The sequence below is a fragment of the Dermacentor variabilis genome, chromosome 4, assembly GCF_050947875.1.
Source record: "Dermacentor variabilis isolate Ectoservices chromosome 4, ASM5094787v1, whole genome shotgun sequence".
NCBI classification, from domain to species: Eukaryota; Metazoa; Arthropoda; class Arachnida; order Ixodida; family Ixodidae; genus Dermacentor; species Dermacentor variabilis.
Genome location: NC_134571.1, coordinates 234046974 through 234065352, shown reverse-complemented (window position 1 = coordinate 234065352; position 18379 = coordinate 234046974). Strand labels below are relative to the sequence as shown.

At 46.8% G+C, this 18379-nt stretch overlaps 1 protein-coding gene across 1 annotated transcript in view; it reads right to left on the bottom strand.

Annotated features, from left to right (window-relative positions):
• The window catches only part of LOC142580213 (DNA mismatch repair protein Msh6-like), a 745039-nt gene extending 727696 nt beyond the window's left edge, over positions 1-17343 (bottom strand). The window contains exon 1 of the mRNA XM_075691108.1: positions 17067-17343. Within this exon, the coding sequence (XP_075547223.1) occupies positions 17067-17181 (115 nt within the window). The 5' untranslated portion in view covers positions 17182-17343. The remainder of the gene's footprint in view (positions 1-17066) is intronic.
• Positions 17344-18379: the final 1036 nt, after the last annotated feature.

Here is an 18379-nt window from a genome sequence, read left to right as displayed (position 1 = left end):
CTTTACACAAGAGAACCACTTTGCAATGTATTATGTTAATTTGCTGGGCGTTTTTCAGCAACCACTCCTGAAGTCGTTCCCCAGTAGAGCTTATAACATCAACTACATACTTGTATACACATACTCTTGTAACTGCATATACTTGTACATACTCTTGTGTACTGCAGTCTGCTATCAATGAAAATTGCCACACCCCCACCTCGGCTGCTACGGTCGTTCCTTATCACTTTGTAACCCAGCGGACAGATTTCGTGATCATAAACTTCGGAGTAGAGCCATGTTTCCGTCACTATCGCTTCATCCGGCTCGTGCTCGGTTAAAACATACTCCAGTTCAACGCTTTTGTTTAAGAGGCTACGGGCATTAATATTGAGCAAGTGAAGCCTGCACGTCTGGTGACGTCAGTCAGATGTTAATGCTCTAGTTCCAGCTGCGTTCGGGTCTGCCTTTTGCTGATACATTACATAACGTTGCTTCTTCATGTCATCCCAGGCGTAAGTGGTGCCGACAATCTTCATCTTGTCGTAAACAAGAATAACTTTGCGCCCGCTCTCCCTATCCCTCAAAGCACTGTTCCAAAGGTTCCGCCGCTTCTGTCTAGCATCTTTTGAGTAGTCTTCATTAATAAAAATACCTGTCCCTTTAAGTTTCCGAGTGCTCCGAAGTACAGCCTGCCTTCCATCAAAATCAGTAAGACGCAGGAATATTGGCCTTGTTTTGCCTGAAGAATACTTTCCAATTCTGTGCAGGCATTCTACACTCGTAACAGAAACAGTGAGCTTCTCTACAAAAACTCTGCGAACTACTTCACCTTTCAATTTCTCTGATGTTTCATTTTCTGTCTCCGAGAGTCCCATTATGATGAGGTTACTTCGACTGCGGTTTCGAGAACTTCCGAGTTTTTTCTGCATGCCATTCAAACACGTACATAAGTTAGAAATTTCTATTTCTGATTGTTCTATTTTCTTAGTTCAGGAATACTAGCCACAACAGTCTCAACCTTAGCAACTGTTGCCTCTAGGTCGGTCACATCAGTCTTCAACCCTTTAATTTCCACCAGAATTTGTTCTAGTAACTGTCGTTCAGGACCCAGATTCGCTTCAACATCACCACAACATAACAATTGCACCATAACATCCAAACATTCACTGGAAATTGCACAAATGGCTTTATCGCCCTCCGAACTCCAACGATATTTTTCCTGCTATCAATGAGTACCTTATCAGTAACAAGTTGTGTGGTTGTAAATTATTGTTAGCTGGGGATTTCAATTTCCTGTGCGTTAACTGGAGCATGCTTACCCCAACTGGCCGTGATAAGGCGCATTGCGCTTCCCTAATCGACCTGGTTATTTCATTTGGGTTTGTCGCATGGTTAATGCCGCAGGGCACGGGCACACAGGGATGGACCGACACGTACCGCCACTTCCTTAGACGAAAAGGGAATGCCCCTCCTTAATGGGGGACCGAACATATATAGACACACACACACGTCACAGGGGGTGCCACACTCTGGTGGCTGCCTAACAAACAGGGCTGAACCGTGGCGACCTCTACATCTCCCCCCTTGAAGCACTGAAGGTTAGACGGGAGGGACTCAGGAAGCCAAACGTGTCAAAAGTTTCACAAGTTAAAGGGATACAGAATAAAAATCGGAGAATATAGAGAAAACCCCCCAATTGCATTCCTAAGACACGATTGCTATAGTGTATAGTCATTATTCGGGTTACTTTTGAGCGGATGGCTTTATTTTTGACTCTCTATGAGCGGCCACCGCGTAACTCGCAAAGCGCTCCCGACAACAAGCCGGCGGATCTGACGTCACACCTACCCTCAGCAGCCGCGGAGAGAGCTGGCCGGCTGCGCAGTTTTGTTTTCCTCGCGCTGCGCAGTGCAAAATGCAAAGTTCTAGTGAGAGTGATAGCATGAGCGGAGGTTATGACTCCGACTTGGATGAGCGGCCTACTGAACGACCACGAACGATGAAGGCGTATGCCTACGATCCGTCCGCGTCGTCAAGCGAAATTGACGACGACCCGCCGCAGCAGTCCCCCTCCGTGGTGCCGAGAGAGTCTGGACCAGCAAAGTGGTGTTTACACTGTGCATTCCATGTACACGCGTTCGCCTCGAGAGATCAGGGGCGGCATCATAGGTGGAAACCAGATTTAAACGCGGTTCCTGCGGCTCGGATCGCAAGCTCGCACCTGTCACGAATGAGTTAGCGAGACGAGAGGTGCACGCCTCATTGACAGTGTTGCATCCGCGCCGGTGCGCCCAGCGTGATTCACTCACGCAAACGCTTTGCCATGTTTGGTTTCGACAGAGCGAGGACGCTTATGCCTCAGGCTATGCAATGTCAGGCGGCGTAAGGAATTTACTCTGCGTTCTGCGCAAAGCGGCTTGCTCCGCCCTCTTGGATGGGTAGCTGCTAGCGCGTAAAACATGAAAGCCATCAATGCACAATACAGGTGCCGTGAGTACACACTGTACAAAAAAAAAAAAACGTAGAAATCGTTGAAGATATTGACGCGTGTAGACCTCCCTGTACCTACGCCATCGGAGCAGGTGTGGCCGGCGGCGTGAGCACAACAATCGGCTGCCGACTCTCGCGCGGCAGGTGCTTGATGCGCGCAAGTAGCTGTTTTGAGAATAGATGCGATGAAGCAACTGGTGAGGATTGGAGCCAGGCATGTGCAGTGACTGAAATGCGCCTCTGTAAGCAGGGAACGTCTTGTTATTCACGGAGTGAACGAGTACATGCGCAGCGGTTTCAGCGTCCCGTTGTTTCATCGCAGCCGAGCACTCCTTCCCTTGGTGCACACGAGATGGCGCCACCAGTCTCATGTCGGCGAATTTTTTTTTTCGTCAGCCGTCGCTTCAGACGATGCGGATTTCGATTCATTCTGGCAGAATTGGCCGAACATCTGGCTCAGAACGTCGTATAAACGACAAATTACGGTCAAACGGCACCTGTGCGCAAAACTACGACGTGAACAAGTACGCGAGAAAAAGTCTACCGCTGCCTGCCGTTTTCACATGCGCACAGCAGACCCTCGGTATTTTGCGGCGTTGACACGGCTGCTCCACACATCAAACCACAAATCCACGAGATCAAAGACGAGGTTTTCGAACAGCTCACACGAGGAAGCGGTACGAATAGGACGGTCGAACAAAGAAAGCGCGTTGCCGCAAACGACAACTTGCCCCTTCGCGCGCTCAATGTGGACGATCGCTCGCAATGGGCCTCGAGGTGGGTAAGCGTGACGTGATATCCGGTTTTGCCAGAGCTTTCGGAGGAGGCCGGTAGGTGCTGTGATTTGAGAAATATTCACTAAAATAATTACTTTTCGCTCACTTCTCCTCAGAAAGAGTGTTGTTTTCGTCGCTCTCGGTGCGACAGCTATCAATGGAGACAGAAATCGCTGCGACAAATTTTTTATTCACTATCCCTTTAAAACGGCGTGGCGGAACGACAGGCCGGCCGTAACGTGTTCGTGTCACACAGTCACTGCATTCCCCGACTGCAGAGGACTGTTGCACAGACTGTCCGAAGGGGAACGTTGATTCCACGATGTTGGCAGGCTGAGGTTCCTGACAGCGAACTTGCTGCAATGGTGGTGGTTCCTCTCCGGAGGCAGTATGCCCAAAAGGCACTAGGTGACGCCGGTTGCACTGTAAGGTGCCACCTCGCTCTGTTTCAACCATGTAGCTTCTTGGTCTTTGCCGCGGACTGAGGACCGTAGCCTGCACTTGATCAGGTCGCACCCAGGCACGCTGACCTGTTTGGAGTTGCGGTAAGGCTCGAGCTCCATGATGCTTGTTGTAATTGTCGGCCTGCTTCTGCTTGTAAGCCACATCCTTGGCGACGACGTCTTTCGCTGGCGGCCAGTTGGGACGTAGCTGGGAGTCTTTCTTTGGGACTCTGGTTCTGAGTTGACGTCCAATCAACAGCTGGGCTGGACTAAAGCCGTCGACTCCTGGAGTATCCCGATAGCTGAACAGAGCCAGATGATGATCCTTTGACTTGCAAACAGGTCCTTGATTGTACGCACCATCCTCTCCGCCTCTCCGTTCGATTTAGCGTAGTGTGGATTGCTGGTCCCGTGGTTAAAGCCGTATGACGCTGCAAATGCCGCAAACTCTTGCAACAAGAACGGTGGGCCGTTGTCTGACCTGACTTCTTGCGGGATTCCATGGCAGGCAAAGATGGATTTGAGAGCATCGATGACTGCCTGGGCTGTCGTGCTCCTCAAGGTCACCACCTCAAGGAACCTTGAGGTGGAACAAGTCCATTCAAAGGAATTCCCAGGGATGTCCAGGTAGGGACACTGAAAGCAGGGGCTCTGCAAAGTTCACGCGGGTGGAACCGCACTGTTCACAGTTGGTGACGAGAGAGGTGATGTCTGTTGAGATACCAGGCCACCCAACTGACTCCCGAGCTAGTGCTTTGGTCCTGTTGATGCCCTGATGACCTTCGTGCAACAGCGTCAAGACAGCCGGCCGAAGGGACGATGAGATGAATATCCGGGCGCCTTTCAGCAGAACACCATTGCAGACAGAGAGCTCGTCTGCCACAGAGGCGTACTTTGAGAGGTGCAGTGGTATCTTGGTCTTTTGTGGCCAACCACGCTGTCAGTAGGAGGCGAGGGCCTTGCACTCGCCATCGGACTCTTGTGCCTGTCGCACGTCTTTAGGGCTGAGTGGCAAGACTTCAGCTGTGGCTAGCAGCTTTCCTGGCACGTGCAGCACACGGAACTGGTATCGCATGGTCTTCAGCCGTAGTCTCTGAATACAAGGCGGCAACATGTCCAGTTCCATCTTGCCGAGAAGTGAAACGAGTGGCAGGTGGTCACTCTCGACATCGAAGCGGATGCCACGGACGAACTTGTCGAACTTTTGGATAGCCCACGTCGCTGCCAATGCTTCTTTTTCAGTCTGGCTGTAACGCTGCTCGGTCTCAGTCATTGACCTCGAAGCGAACGTGACTGGGCAGCGCTCTCCCGAGGGTTGCGTCTGTAGCAAAACTGCGCCGAGTCCGAATAAGCTTGCGTCTGCAGACACCGTAGTGGCGTACAAAGGGTGGTACTTGGCCATGCACCTGTCTGACGTCAAGAGTTCCTTGATTTTCTCGAATGCTGCTTTTTGCTCATGCTGCCACACCCAACTCGCAGACTTGTTCAGTAAGGCTCTGATGGGAGCTGTGGCATCCGAGATGTGTGGCAAGAATCTGCCAAGATGATTCACCATTCTGAGCAGTCTTCTAACACGAGCGACGTCCGTTGGAGCTCCCATGGCTTTGACTGCTTCGACCTTGCCCGGATCTGGCCTGATGCCCTGTGCTGAGACGACAACTCTGAAGAAGGAGACCTCGGGTACCCCAAAACGACACTTGTCCTGGCTCAATGTGATCATTAATCAAAAGACTAGTGCATATAACAGGGACACAGACAGAGAAGATGACAGGACAAGCGCTAATTAGCGCTCATCCTGCGCTCGTCCTGTCGTCTTCTCTGTCTCCCTGTTATTCGCGCTAGTCTTTTGATTAATGATGGCACGCCAACTAGCCCAGCTTTCTGCCTTGGTTTCAATGTGATACCTGCTTTTGCAAGGCGAGATAGCAACTGGCTCAATCTGATGTCATGTTCCTGGCGGGTGCGTCCAAAAACCAAGATATCATCTACCATATTGGCGACTCCTCCTTGGCCCTCCAGGATTCTTGCCATCTGCTTTTGGAAGTACTCTGGTGCGGAGGTGATGCCAAAGGGGAGCCGGCAGAAGCAGTATTGGCCATATGGGGTCTTGAATGTCCTAAGCTCTTGGGAGTCAGAGAGTTTCACCTGGTGGAAGCTTGCGGTCGCGTCCAGCTTCGAAAAAAACTGCTGCATCGCCGAGGAGGCCAAGGACTTGCTCAACAGTTGGTAGAATATGTCGTTCCCGGAGAACGACCTTGTTCAGTTGTGTCAAGTCGACGCAGAGGCGGTAGGAACCATCGCCTTTCCGGACGACGACGAGGCCCAAGCACCATGGTGTTGGCTTGTCGACCCTACGGATCATCATCATCATCATCATCATCATCAGCCTGGTTACGCCCACTGCAGGGCAAAGGCCTCTCCCATACTTCTCCAACAACCCTACGGATCACGCCTGCGCTTTCCAATTTGTCCAGCTCGCGGCAGACGATCTCGAGTAGCGGAATGGGGATCCTGCGAGGTACGCTTAGCGAGAAAGGTACGGCATCGGGTTTCAACCGGATGTTGTATTCGTCCTTGAGAGTGCCCAATCCATTGAAGAGCTCGGTGTGCAGCGCCGCTTTTGAAGTCTTGAATTGATCAAGAAATCGTACTTGGAGGGCTTGGAGCGCTGGCAGTCCCAGAAGAGGCACAGTGAGAGACTGGATCACATAGAGGCGCTGACAGCTTGTTTCCCTTGCCACCAAAGTCGTGCCACATACGAGCCCAGCACGCGCAGTGGCTGTCCTCCCGGGCCAGTAAGCAGTGTCGATTTGGTCAAGTTTGTCGGGCAACATAGGAAAGTCGCTGGAAACGGCAGATACTTCGGCTCCGGAATCAACCTTGAACTGCGCAGTGTAGTCGTCAACGGTGACGTCGACGAACTTTGCCACGGCGGGCGTTGCAACGGCATGCAGGTGAACGGAGAAGAGCTTGTTTTGCTTGAACTTCCACAAGCGGCATACTACGGCAAAGTGGCCTTTCTTTTTGCAGAAGTTGCAGGCGGAGCGTCGGACCGGGCAGCCTGAACGTCGATGAGGCGCGCGGCCACAAAATTCACATGTGGACGGCTTGCGTGAGCACTCTGCTTGCGGCTGCGGCGAACGAGGCTTAGCGCCAGAGCGACGATGAGAGGGGAACTTGTTAGCTTTTGTGGCATCGAGGTTGAGCTTGCGGGAGTGCTCGGTGCAGTTCTGGGGCAACGCCTTTTCCCTGTCGGCGTCTTCGGATTGACGGGCTTGTGTCCAAGCGTCCTGGAGTGTCAACTTCGCATTCCGGCACAGCTGGTCCGAGAGACAGGAGTCGCGGAGGCCGGCGACGAACCGGTCGCGTACGAGCCTTTCTTCGACAGCAGCTGACGGATAGTTACAGCGCTTAACCATCCTGCGCAGTTCTGTGTAGTACGTGTTGACGCTTTCGTCGGGTAGCTGAACACGTCTGTGAAACCGTGACGACTCGTAAAGCTCGTTTGCCGGGTGCACGAAGTGCTGAGTGAAGTGGGTGGCAACGGCTTGGCATGAAGCGAGCGACTGGGCGTCGAGTGAAAAGGTCTCGTGAAGCGGGCGGGCCTCCGGGCCCATGCAGTACATTATCGAGCATACCTGCATGTCTTCCGACGCTTGCGTCCGTCCTGAAACCACTGCGTAGTCTTCGTAGCGCCTGAGCCATGTCACCCACGTTGGCGGGTTCGCGAAGTCGAGCGGTGCTGGCGGCTGGAAGTTGACGCCGTACAGTTTCGGCGGCTCGCCGGTCTCGAGGGACATCTTGGTGCCTTCCTATGAGGTGAGGGCTAAAGCAGGGGGGCGTTATCCGGCCACTTCTGACACCACGTCATGTGGTTAGTGCCGCGGGGCACGGGCACGCAGTGGCAGACTGACACGTACCACCACTTGCTTAGACGAAAAGGGAATGCGCCTCCTTTATTGGGCCCGAACATATAAAGACACACACACACGTCATATGGGGTGCCACACTCTGGCGGCAGCCTAACAAACGGCTGAACCGTGGCGACCTCTACAGGGTTAACTCAACTTGTGGATTCTGTTACACGCGAAGGCTCAATATTCGACCTTATATTTGTAAACTAACAACTCTTATGAAGTCTTATGAATGTGAAGTCACCGAAGGCTTATCTGACCATAAAGCAGTTGAAATTGCCTTGAACTTAGTGTGAGATATGTTGCAACAGAACTGCTTGTTCGCCTAGTTGGTGCGTGACAAAAGACGTTTTTAGCCGCAATTGAACACTCACAAAAGAAAGACACATAAAGACAATACAGGCGGCTACCACCTGTGTTGTCTTTATGTGTCTTTCTTTTGTGAGTGTTCAATTGCGGCTAAAAACATGTCTTTTAGTGTGAGACTTAGTGAGACCTGAGTTCACAACTGTTTTGAACTTTTCTGAAGCTGACAATACTTCCGTACTTGACAATTTAGCCTCAACTTTTGATGACTTCCAATTTTGTAGTGAACTTTGTAATGTAGACAAGCTGCTTTGTAGACAAGCTGCTCCTTAAATTTTGTGACATTTTCCGTGAATGCCTGCCAAAGTATGTGCCCCAAAAATGTATTAAACGGAACCAAAGGCACCTTTGGTACAATAGAGAAATAATTCAGCTCACTCGTCGCACTAAGTGGTTACGTAAGCATAGTCATTCAGCTCACTCGTCGCACTAAGTGGTTACGTAAGCATAGTCATTCAAAGTGTAAGGGAAACGTTTCTTTATTTAACACGTTGAAATCTAAATTAAGAGCTAAAATGCGAGAGGCTAAGAGCTTTTACTTTAGTAATACCTTGGCTATATTTATGGAAAAAAATCCATCTAGGTTCTGGAGATCGATTAGTCCTGCATCTTCTGTACCTTCTTCATTTATTCTTAATGACCAATCCTGCTTCCAATCTGAAACTATAGCCAATGCCTTCAACAACTTTTTCAAATCTGTTTTCTACCAATAATGGCACCAACCCCCATATTCCGCGTGCCGCAATCTGCTCTCTCTTCCTCATCTTGATGTAACCTCCTCCGGAGTACATAACTTCAAATGAAAACTTGATGTAACGAAAATTCCAGGCCCAGACGGCATTCCAAATGTGTTCCTAAAGAGGTACTCTGAATGGTGCGCAAACTATCTGACTATAATATTTACAAAATAAATAAGCTCTACAACAGTTTCCCGGCTGTGGAAATTGGCTGTCGTGCCTGTATTCAAGTCAGGAAACAAGTAAATAATACCAAATTATAGGCCAATATCTTTACTTTACACCAGCTCTAAACTCTTGGAGCACATTATTCACAAGCACATTGTGAAATACCTAAATGCAAACAATATTCTTTCCCGATTGCAGCACGGTTTTCACGCTGGCTATTCCACTGTTACACAGTTGCTTGAATTTACGCACGACATTTACGCTTCTTCCCTTAAAAACAGAGGACAGCTTGATGCCATGTTTATTGACTATTCTAAGGCCTTCGATTTGGTTTGCCATGCTAAGCTTGTAGTTAAACTTCGTACATTTTTTGGTGACAGTAAGCTCGTCGAATGGATTTTTAAAATTTTTATTTGATAAATACTGCCAGCCTTCAGAGAAGGCCATGGGCAGGAGTGGACAGTACATATGAAGAAATGATCAAAAATATGACAAGACCACATTACACAAGGCTCACACCACGCACTGAAAAGAAGCGAATGACCAATAGTTTGCACGTCGCTTGCATACAAACCCGTGCTACAGATATAAAATTGTGCAGTCATATATTGACAAAGTGCTTGACAAGGAAAAATTAGGTAAGAACACGGACCATTCAAGCTGCCCATGCGCGTCGCACGATATGACAAAATGCTTGAATTCATCACTTATCGAAGCATTTTGTGGGAGAACCATAGCATATGTCGCGAGATGATAAGCGTTGCTGAAGATCGAAGGCTGGTGGAAGAATTATAAAGCACTTAAGAATGACTGTACGGTGGGTTTCTCGACAATGTGTGCACTGAGCCCGTTCCATTCTCGGATAGTTCGCGGAAAAAATGAATTGCTGAAGCAATCGGTTCTGCAGGCGAATTTTTTAAACTTTTTTCGAGTGATTTCCTCGTGTGGACCGACGAGTCACCTGTTGAATGTACAATTCCTTATTGATACGCAGATTATCATGATATATTAAATACATATATTTCAACCTATCACAATGATGTCTTAGTTGAAGTGTTTCTAAATTAGCTTTTTCTAGCAGCTGAGTCAGAGATGTGTGCCAGCTGTATGAATTAAAGACGAATCTTATTGATTTTCTTTAGACACTTTCCAGTTTTGACGTAGTACTGCGGAAACAGGTGGAGAGAACTAATATACGGAAAATCAGAAATCCACCCAATCGTAGCAATTGCTACAAAGGAAACCCATACGGGTTCCTCGAAAGAAAAGCCTCACAGTTGAAGAAAAATTCGTCCTGGTCCGGGACTCAAACCTGGGACCACCACCTTTCCGGGGCAGCCGCTCTACCATCTGAGCTAACCAGGCGGCTAGCAGTTGGCAGGGCGAAGTCGAATTTGTCGACAACACGAAGCAAAGGCAAGTGTTTGACGTAGTAGTTCTGCAGAAACCCACAAAGTGGAGAAAAGTAATTAATAAAGAGAAAATCAGACATCCACCCGATCGTAGCAATTGCTACAAAGGAAACCCATATGGGTTCCTCGAAAGAAAACCCTCACAGTTGAAGAAAAATTTGTCCCGGACCAGGACAAATTTTTCTTTCAACTAGTAAGTAGTAATCTTACCAATAGTTCAAGTACAGTTTTCATTTCATACGGTGCACCTCGTTGCTCATGTAAAATATTCCCGGTATGTTTACATGTTGAAAAGCCGTCAATCATATTGATTCATTTTTATGCACACAGTAAGGAAAGAGCAGACAGACAGCACGTGCTCTTGTAATCACTCACTGATGCATCTTCCAGTCTGCCCAATGTACACTCTGCCACTGGGCAACGAAACATAATAAGCAAAACACATTCCACACCTAACAAAAATATTTGCCTGTATTTTACCACACCCACCATTTAGCAACCCCCGAGACACCTTCAACTCTACATGAACAGTACAAATACTGCTCGGTTTCTTTGGAGATGAAAATGCCATTTGTACACCATATCACTTTGCAAACCTTGGCCCATATGATAACTTCTGCACATATGAGATGACAAAAAAAATTCAGGTGTTTTATGCGCCAAACCCACAGTTTGATTAAGAGGCACGCCATAGTGAGGGACTGCGGGTTAATTTTGACCACCTGGGGTTCCTCAATATGCACCCAATACACGTGTGTTTATGCATTTCACGCCCGTAGAAATTGTGGCCGCCATGGCCGGGATTCAACCTCACACCCTTGGGGGCTTAGCAGCGCAACGCCATAGCCACTATCGCCATTCCTGTGTTATTGCTGCAGTGTGTGAACGGCTTGTTCTGAAATTAAATGCTGAAGGCCAGGGCTGGTGTGGCATTAACCTAAAAAGCTACATCTCAAATTGGTTATCTTTTACCCGCTGTGGTGACGGTCCATAGCGGGTAAAAGATAGCCAATTTGAGATGTAGCTTTTTTGGTTAATGCCACACCAGCCCAGGCCTTCAGCATTTAATTTCAGAACGAGCCGTTCACATACTGCAGCAATAACCCAGGAATTGCACACTGCTGTGTTTAGTCTGAAAACTTGGGAATCAAAACTTTCTTTGAGGGCACAAATACAAGCCTTATTGAGTACCGACTTCAGACAAGACAAAATAATATAATTTTTTTCTCAATTTCGAATGGGCCGAACTAGATCGCAACAGAGACTTCACAGACTGAGGTTTGTAGGACTAACACATGTGACAAGATCTAAAAAACTGCAACTTATTCGCTTTAGGAAGCTCAAAAGTGAAACTCAGTCCCCACCCACATTATTTGAAAAGTTCAGTAAATGGACTAAGTTCTCAGAAAATCCATAGGAACAATATAATCATCTACATACGGGAACGCTTTTTGCCAGTCCATTCAAATTGCACCGAACAAATTTATCTAACCAGCCAATAAAACAATGCATAATGAGTTCAAAGGAAGATGGAAAAACCTGAAGTGACAACTAATCAAACAAGAAATGGCACTTTAAGCCAATGCTGCCTTCATCAGGACACCCTAACGAAGACAAGTGCCCTAGTGAAAATGTTGGCTTTAAGCGACCCATTCTGTGTTCGGCTACTCCTTATCATAGCCAATATAATGTCGCTCCAAAATTTCGCACTTCTGAGCCCAATACAAATCCCTGGCAACCCGACAAAAAGATTGTCTTCCCAATGAATGAAGACTTCAGGTACATATATAGCAATTTCAGAAAAGTAACCATGAAAACAATACACTTTCCAATGAATCCCTGTCTGCAATTGTCTACAGTGATGCAGGATTTAATGCTACACAACAAGGTATCTTGTGGCATAAAATAGCACAGCTCTTCCCAGTCAACCGAAATTGTGAAAGAGGTTCCACGGTTATGCTCTCAAGTAATTGACAACATCAAAAGAATTTTGCACACAAAAGGGGTCATCAATATTTTTTAAGTGTTAGATGAAGTTGTAGATAGCTGGAAACTGCTTTGCTACGAATGTGAATGCGCCAACACAATGGTGCAAAATGATCATTGTTGCTCTTTGCTAGTGTACCCTTTTCACGTGCTTTATAATGAATATACTCTGACTTATTAATAATACACTACCACTACCCCACTAATACACAACCCAGGGTAGTATATTAGTTACACTGGAAGCATAGCGCGGATAGGACGATCGACAAAGACTAGACAGGACAATCACTGTAACTATGTGTTACCAACCAGCCCAAGCCTATTCTCTTCTGTAGTGTAGTAGGCCCTCTTCTTTTCCTAATTTTTATCAATAATTTTCCGAGCAACATTTCCTCCTGCATACTACTTTTTGCGGATGATTGCATAATCTACCGAACGATTAACTGTCATGATGACCATCTAACTTTACAAAATGACCTTCACCTATTGGCGTGACCGTTAGCAAATGATGCTTGAAGGGGCCCTGAACCACTTTTTATCGAAGTGGCGAAAGACATTTCAAGTGAAGATAGGCTATTTAAGAACCGCTTTGCCTCAAAAAGTACTTCAATGCATTCAGCAGAAGTGGAGTTATCGGCAATCAAACACGGCCTCAGCTGTGCTCCCCTTCCTCCTCCAATGCCTTGCACGGCGAAGGCTTATGGCGGAGACGTCACCGTAGCGCACACTTCAAATTTCCGATTTAGTGCTTATGCCGTGCTAAACGTAAGCCAAACACGGCTGTCCTCAGAAAGCCGCAGCGCGCTTAGCCACTGGACTCATGGCGGCACCTCGCGGCGGCTGCGGTGTAGCCGAGCGCAGCAGCCAATAGCAGCCGCGTATTGGAGTGTGCTTTATTATGAAATAAAGCACACAGAAAAGATAGAGGAGCATGCGGTTTTTGAAACGAGAGCGCTTGAGAAAAAGGCGATTTCGCGCTCCACCTGCGAGCTCCGCGGACCGCGTACGACAGCAGAACTTGGCTCAGATGTTCACAACAGCGTACGCTACCCACAGACTATGTTATTTCACCAAGCCCGAGGGGTGGTTCAGGGCCCCTTTAACACATTTAAGTACTGTGTTCTTTCCTTCACTCATATGAAATCACATCCCAAGTTTCCTTATAAAATCTGTTCAGCTGAAGTTCCTCATGACATTACTTACAAATATCTTGGTGTTTATTTTTGTACTAATCTTGTCTGGAGCTATCACATCGAGAAGTTATGCACTAAAGCTAACAGAACTTTTGGGTTTTTATGTCGTCATCTGCACCTTTCCCATCTACCATCCGTCTACAGGCCTACAAAACTTTTGTACACCCTCAACTGGAATATGCTTCATTGATCTGGTCTCCTCATCAACAATAACTAATAGATAAATTGGAACCCATCCAAAATCGTGCTGCCCGCTTTATAACTTCTAATTACAGTCGTCATTCTAGCATTACCCAAATTAAATGCAATGTTTTCCTCCCTGACTTGGATTCCTGCCACTCTGTTGCCCTTCTATGCCTATTTCATAAATACTACAATAACTCGTGCTCCAGCTGTTCATCGCTTGAAATTCCTTCTCACACATCTACTCGACTTCATAATCATCTCAGTTTCAGACGCATTTTTTGGCCGCACACAGTAATTCAACAACTCTGCATTACCGCGCGCCATCGCACTATGTAATAGCCTTCCAAATGATATTGTTTCATTAAAAGATCCTGCCAAATTTCGTCAACATTTGGAACTTCCCATGTTTGCTTGACAATGATTCATGACTTTGTATTGTATTCGCCTTTGTATCATTTTTCGACTGTTTTGTACTGTATTCCCTTGACTTTGTTTTGTTTGTTTTCAATGTTTACGAGTTCGTTTTTTTTTTCTATGTACAAATTTATGCGTTTAATATTGTCATTTTTCTGTACCTCCCCTATCCAAAGCTCCTCCGAGCCTGTAAGGTAAATTGAATGAATGAATGAATGAATGAATGAATGAACAAACAGTTGAAAACATGACATTTGAGTTTTTGTCTTTTTCAGCTTTGCATTTTTAACAATTTTTGTAAAAAAAAGATTGACGGCCTAAACAAAGAAAACGACTTCCTAATGACAGAAGGAATTTTTCGCGTTTCTTTTAAAATGCAGCAAGGTTCATAGAATTTTGTACGGTGGATGCCGAGTGGAACAAGTCTCTCCTCACATTAAATACAGCTCATTCAGCCTCCGAAAGTTTCCAGCAATGGTTTGATTTTAGTACAGGTGGCAAGTTCTCATTTGAAGTAATAAATGCTGCGTAATGGTCACTGTCCAAATGAATTGTGTCGATCTTCCATGAGTACTTTGTTGCTACTGATTGAACTACCGAGTTATGCGCGACCCCTGAGCTAAAGCTTCTTCTTAAAGGGACACTAGAGGGAAACGCTATGTCAAACTAAAGTGATATATTAGTGCTCAAGAATCTCCAAGGCGCCAATATTATCGCAAACAGGACCTTAATAATCGAGAAATCGAGGTAAATGCCGGACATGATTAGAGACTCCCCTGGGACATTCAAGCACTTGTCCGATGACGAAAGCACTCCTTAGTTAAATTCTGTTGCAAGTACTCAACTACTCTCTGCAAAAAACATCCTCCATATTGTATTATAAGATAAAATAAAATCTTTCTTGTCCAGTTCCATTTAATATTTGGAAAAAGACTCATTGAAATTAGCGTTGACAACGTTGCGGGCGCTCGAAAGGTTTAGTTTTCGCCTCGACTCTGCACCGCCCACGCTTTCACATTTCAGTACTTTCCTGATCGCGTAGTGCCGCGCTCATTTTGCTGGCTCGTAAAACTCGCACAAACTGCAAGTAGCAGAGAATTGAACTTCCATGTGATGTCGCGGGGATGCCTGAACGGTCTACAGCACTTGACCAAAAAGAAGCTGCAGCGGCGAATCCGCCACTCAGTCTTGGCTCAGTGCCGCCATCTGCTGGGCGTCGTTTTACTCACCGACAGCAGAAAAGGGCAGTGATGGCGCATGCAACGTCACCACTCCCCTGGTTGGGTGGCGGGAGATTTGAATTTCGAAAAAGGTATTCCAACCCTTCAGATACAATTTTCTCGTAAGCTTAGTCTTTCTTTGGCACGAAACAAGTGTCGAGAAGTTTCTAGAGTGGTATTTAAACAGTTCACGCCGACTTAGTATTTGCCTTTAGTGTCCCTTTAAACAGAGCCCAGTCAGCCTTTGAAACTTTCCAGCAGTGGTTCACTTGTACAGGGTCCTGAATATTTGGCTTAGTGTGTTTAAAAAAAGATTTTGCACTCACCGCTGCACTGTTCTTGCTCAAATTTTGCAGAACGATCGCGTTTTGTTGTCTGCTTCGTTTAGTATAACAACTGACACGATTATCGCCTGTTCTTGAAGTCAAATTAAACTGTTTTTGCCTATAGAAAAAATGACGTCTGAAAAGCCGGCCCTGGCACAGAATTGTGTCGCCGCCTTCCGGTAACAGCAGGAACATGCTGCTGTCGCGTAAACGGCCGATTTCAAGATGCCGTTTCGTCTCGAGGGCCGGCTTTTCAGACGCCATTTTTCCTATAGGTGAAAACAGTTTCTCATTTTTCTCTTAAACAGGTGACTAATTGCGCCAAGTGTTATACTAAGCGAAGCAGACAACAAAATGCAATCGTTCTGCAAAATCTGAGCAAGAACAGTGCAGCGGCGAGTGCAAAATCTTTTTTTGAACACACGCAGCCAAATATTTAGGACCCTGTATGTAGGGCTGCCGTCATTGAAAGGCATAAAAGATTGGACTTGATTATGTTCACTGCCACTGAGCCGCGAGAGTCAGTTCACATACTGCCTGAGATATCCTTAAAATCACCAAAGAGAACGGCTGCATATTACTAAAGACTAGTCTACAAGACAGAGCAAGCAGAGTCTTACTGCAACAACTTCCAAAGTATTTGCAATTTACCGGCGAGAATCGATAAGGCGGTAAAAAGAGGTGAGGCGTGCAGATAGGACACAAGAGTAGAGAAGTTTCCTCTACTCTTGTGTCCTGTCTGCACGCCTCACCTCTTTTTTTGCATAATGAATCCTTACCAACCAGCTCAGCTTTCTGTCGTTCTAAGGCAATGCCACTTCGCAGACCTTGGCGGTCTTTTACATATTTCTTGAAAAGGTTACTATAAGCAGGAGTAATTATCATTTACAAGAATATTGTGGATGTTGTTATGTAGCCCTCAGACTGTACGATAATCACTCTTATAGTAAATGATACGCTACTCAGTTTCTAAAGGCGGCTTTTGACCAAGACTTCACCGTCGCGGCAGCAGCTGGCACCCCCAAAAGCGAAGGCAAATTTGCATTTTTTTTTTGAAAAACCAAGCAATTAACTGTGGCAAGTGTTACACTGAACGACGCGGACTCCAAAATGCGACCCTTCGGCAAAATGTCAGGACGAAAAGTGCAGCGGTAAGGAGGAGGAGGAGGAATAAACTTTTATTGTAGAACCAGCACTTTATGATGGCCGGGCCTAAGCCTCCCACGAAGGGACGTCGAGGGCTTGCCTCGCCGCCGCCTCGCGGGCGTGCTGGGTCGCCCAGGTAAGCGCAAAATTTTTTTTCGAACGCGTTAAGCGAAATCTGCATCAGGACCCTGTACACTATGTCCCAATATTCTTGCATGCGCTGTCAACAACGTCGCGTCACGAGGCTACGAACCCCCCACTTGTCAATCTCACGAAACTGCAAGGCGTTCAAAGCTGGTCCAAATACCTTTAGTTGCTTCCAGCGACGACCTTTTGTCTCCGCCATTCACCAGAGTACCGCTGCTGGCAGATGCCGGGCTGGGTATCTTGCTGAAATACGCTAAGAGTGTGTTCTTCGCCATCGCCCACGGTAGTCTGAAGTATGCGAGGAAGGACGACCTTGACGCACGCTCGGAGCTCAGCACCTAAAAACGTGTAATCACGAAGTCTGAGAACGCAAGCACACAAGCACGTACAACCATGCCCATGTGCATAAAGTCTACAACATGGGTCTACAAGCAGCGCGCGAAACCATTGTTGCCATTGCGATCTACATAACGGCCGTCAAAGGAGGTAAGTTAAAGAATTGGTTAAAGCTAAAGTACATAGCTTTTTTTCTCTCTGTCTTTCTTCTTTTTTTTTCTACAATGGTGAGCTTGAAATTCACCTCCTCTAGTGCACAACATCTGTAGGCTTGGAGTCATAGAGTTTCTCACTACATTACCTAGAGGGAAATCTGGCGCTGCTGCGCTGTGGTATGCATGGGAATGCCGGTATATTATGACATCGGATTAGCATCGTTCTCGTAGAGACAGGACAGCTTGAAGACGCGCTTGGCAAATATCGTTCCGTCTGTCACAATGATTCACTTTCTACTAAAACAGCACGTGAAAAGCTGTTTTAGCTTTATTATTACGCAAAAACATGTTTTGTTTAACTATGAGAACTTGTTATTGTGTGTACGACTACATGTTACGTAAAAAGTATCACCGTGCCGCTAAAGTTGGAGGACAGACGACAAGGTTCGCGCTCGCTTTGAAACAGTTGGCCGTCTGTTCTTGCTTTTCTTCGCTTGGTCATGCATTGTGGGTGAGTAAAGATGTAATATGTGTGAATGGAAGCCTTTTATGAAGATTTTACTTTGAGAGCGCGTTATTTGCGTAGCCATAGCCACGTTTTAGACGAAGCCTTTTACAACACCAGCCAACACGAGCCTCGCAGACACATATACCGTCATTCCCATGACGGCACGGTGCCCCCTTAAGAAATTCCCATAGACGGTGGCGCCAGATTACCCTCTAGGTGTTATAGTGAGAAACTCTATGCTTGGAGTGACGCCTGTCACCGGCAAAAGATGCCGAGAGCGAGTAGGGCTATATATACGTACAACCATGCATAGAGTTTCCCTAGAGGGAAATGTGGCGCTAGTGTCTACGGGGGACTATAGTGTTCCCACCGTTGTAGTGTTCCTCTATATGTGTTTGTATATGTGTGTTTGTATATGTGGACTAGTGTTCCTGTATATGTGTTTGTGTATGTATATGTATATATGTGTTCCTG